The sequence below is a fragment of the Botrytis fragariae genome (genome assembly GCF_013461495.1).
Source record: "Botrytis fragariae strain BVB16 chromosome Unknown tig00000255, whole genome shotgun sequence".
In the NCBI taxonomy this organism is placed as follows: Eukaryota; Fungi; Ascomycota; class Leotiomycetes; order Helotiales; family Sclerotiniaceae; genus Botrytis; species Botrytis fragariae.
In genome coordinates this window covers 726,411-729,045 of record NW_023501004.1, presented here as the reverse complement: position 1 = coordinate 729,045, position 2,635 = coordinate 726,411, and the positions used below count along the sequence as shown (strand labels likewise).

Sequence of the window (2,635 nt, the reverse complement as noted above, 5' to 3'; positions counted from 1 at the left end):
GTAACAATAAATGGTATGATTTCCAGGTGAGTTAATGTTGGAATATACTGCATTCTGTGTGTTTTCATTCATCTTGAATCCTGAAACTAGCATGTAGTCATAGTACAAGCGATCTCTTCTTCAAAATTATCATCACAAGACATTCATTCGTGCGTTTCATAGCTGATAAGTAATACTAGATCTCATCTCATATTTGAAAACCTAAAGAGAAAAATACATGGCAGCAATCACTTGCATCAAAATCTCATCAAATCTTGCGCAAAAGAATCCGATATTCTTCCCGGAGAGGCTCCTGTGTTGCTCTCAGGAAATCTGCCATGAAAGGCCAAGATTTCTCGAGGGGTCCCATGGCATAGAATTTGTCTTGATCCATTCCGTTTTGTCCCACTATAACCGTACTTTGACTACCTACCGTCGCATCGATACATTGGAAAGCTTCACTCAGAGTGGGCCCATCATCTGGCTTAAGATCTCCCGTTGACCACTTGCTTTGTACCTCTTCTGCTAGGCTCGAGAAATCTTTCAAACGATCTTTCCAAGCTGAGTATGGATGGAAAAATTCCATATGAGTATCCAGAGCAAGCTGATTTGTATAGCTGCAACGTGTATTGCCACATACTCTGATATCCTCAGTACACCGAAAATCGGAAAGAGTCCTGTCACGATCGTGCGAGCTACGATAATGATCTCGGAGACCTAACGCTGCAATGTGTACATTTTCTATATGCTCAACGACCCCCTTGTAATCTCGAAATGTACTGGATCTACAGGCAGCCAGAGGACAGACGAGTTTACGGAAACCGTCGTGTTCCATCATACAATGGGTTTGCCATGCTTGGTCTCCAGCTAGGCTTCTATACCAAGTCATACCACAGCCGTCAACGGGACATGCCCAGCGTGATAATAAGGCTCGAGCGTGTTGGTCGGCAATGTTTCCATTCCCGATCTTTGTCTCTGCTTCAGCCGTGGCTTCGCGCCCATCATTACACAGTGTCAAATGTTTTGAATACAACTTTGCTTCGCCACATGGACTTTCCAAACCCAGACACACTCGCAAAAGCTGATATAAGGGAAAAATCAAATATTTTCGTTTTTTTGTAATCCGCCACAAGGGATCTGGATGCGAGTTGGAATTTTGACGCTCTTGTATAGCAATCAAGAACTTGTATGCTGGGTAATTCTCTCTCAAATCCACCCATGCGCGAGGTGAGTTGGAGATACCATGATTACCCAATGACACCAGGAGTATAGTATCGCCAATTGCCGCAGATCTAATAGTAGAGACGAACGCCAATGCGCTTTTAGAAGAGTGACCATGCATCTTGTTAGTGTTGCCTAGGGAGGGAATTGGTGAATCGATTTTATGATCTTTGAGATGTACGGAGTGGATATTGATATGATCAACCTTGATGTTGAGCAAGGTCATAATATCTTCTGATATTGACGCGGCTGAATGTCTCATTTCGTATATTCTGTCTGAAATATCTGGTGAATCTTTGGAACAAACGACAATGTGCTTGATTGGATTGAAATTCATCCAATGTCTTAGTTCCGGAGAAAGAATTTTCTTATCGTGAGATCCGTAAGTTGAGGTGGTGCTATAATGACTTTGGGCTGAGCTAACTTGGTGAGTATTAGTGACTTGACACCTCATGAATGGTTTTTTCCGACTAGGAGAATCCAATGTTAGGTCTACAATATGCTCTCTCTTTGGGCACTTGACAGTCGATGCTAGTTTCAATGATTCAGGATCGCTTGGGTATAGCTGCTGACTTTGATAATTTGACGAAGAATCAGATTCAAGGGCGCCCGTAAGATCAATGAAAGATATGGAACTGTGATTAATCGACTCGCTATCGGTAGACGGACGGAGTTGAGAAATTGAACGTTTGACTTTAGGTTCATCATGAATAGGGCGACGAACAGCTGTTATTATATCTTCCTTTTGCTTACCGTTGACGAAGCTGCATATATTGGGCAAAGAATGAGTAAGAGATGTGGTACATGCCAAATCAGGTGGCTTGGTACGTCGAGCTTTATTTTCATCTTGCTTGGTAAGACCACCACTGTGCATCATAGTGATCACCTTAGTGGTAGCATGATCACATTGGAAGACACAGGCACGTCCAATATCGTTATCTTTATTGCTATGAGTGGCGCTAGTCTTCTTTTGAGTTGTATTCCAGTTCTTGGGCTCAAGGATAGAGGATCGATTGGGCTCGGTGGCTGAACCACTATGTACAGCGGTGCATTTATCTATGTATTTATTTCGTCCGCGTTCCAAATCAGGTACAAGTTTGGAAATAGGTGTAGAAGAGGTAGACACAACCTCCCCATTTTGATGACTTGTCCTTGATACCGTAAAATCAGGAAAAGTTCGAGTCTTATATTCATGATAACCCCTAGTTTCATATATCAAACGTGTATGAGGATTCTTCGGAAAATAAAATTCGGTGAATTGATCGTATTTGTTATTAAATTGTTCTGCTTGCTGGTTCTTGGTACTTGGGAAAGGGCGGTATATATGATGAGAGGAATTCTCCTGGGGATGCGTATATATTCTTTCGAATCCAATTTCGTTTTGTGCTCGCCTCTCATGATACATCTTGTAAGGCTTGCTGTCTCCATTGTTCAT

The 2,635-nt window shown here is 42.2% G+C and overlaps 1 protein-coding gene across 1 annotated transcript; it reads right to left on the bottom strand.

Moving 5' to 3' along the window:
- Nucleotides 1-247: 247 nt before the first annotated feature.
- Bfra_012000 (uncharacterized protein) lies at nucleotides 248-2,635 on the bottom strand (the record flags this gene model as incomplete). The annotated part of the gene is made up of 1 exon (XM_037342322.1): nucleotides 248-2,635. One exon carries the CDS (start codon nucleotides 2,633-2,635, stop codon nucleotides 248-250), a length of 2,388 nt encoding a protein of 795 aa, XP_037187980.1.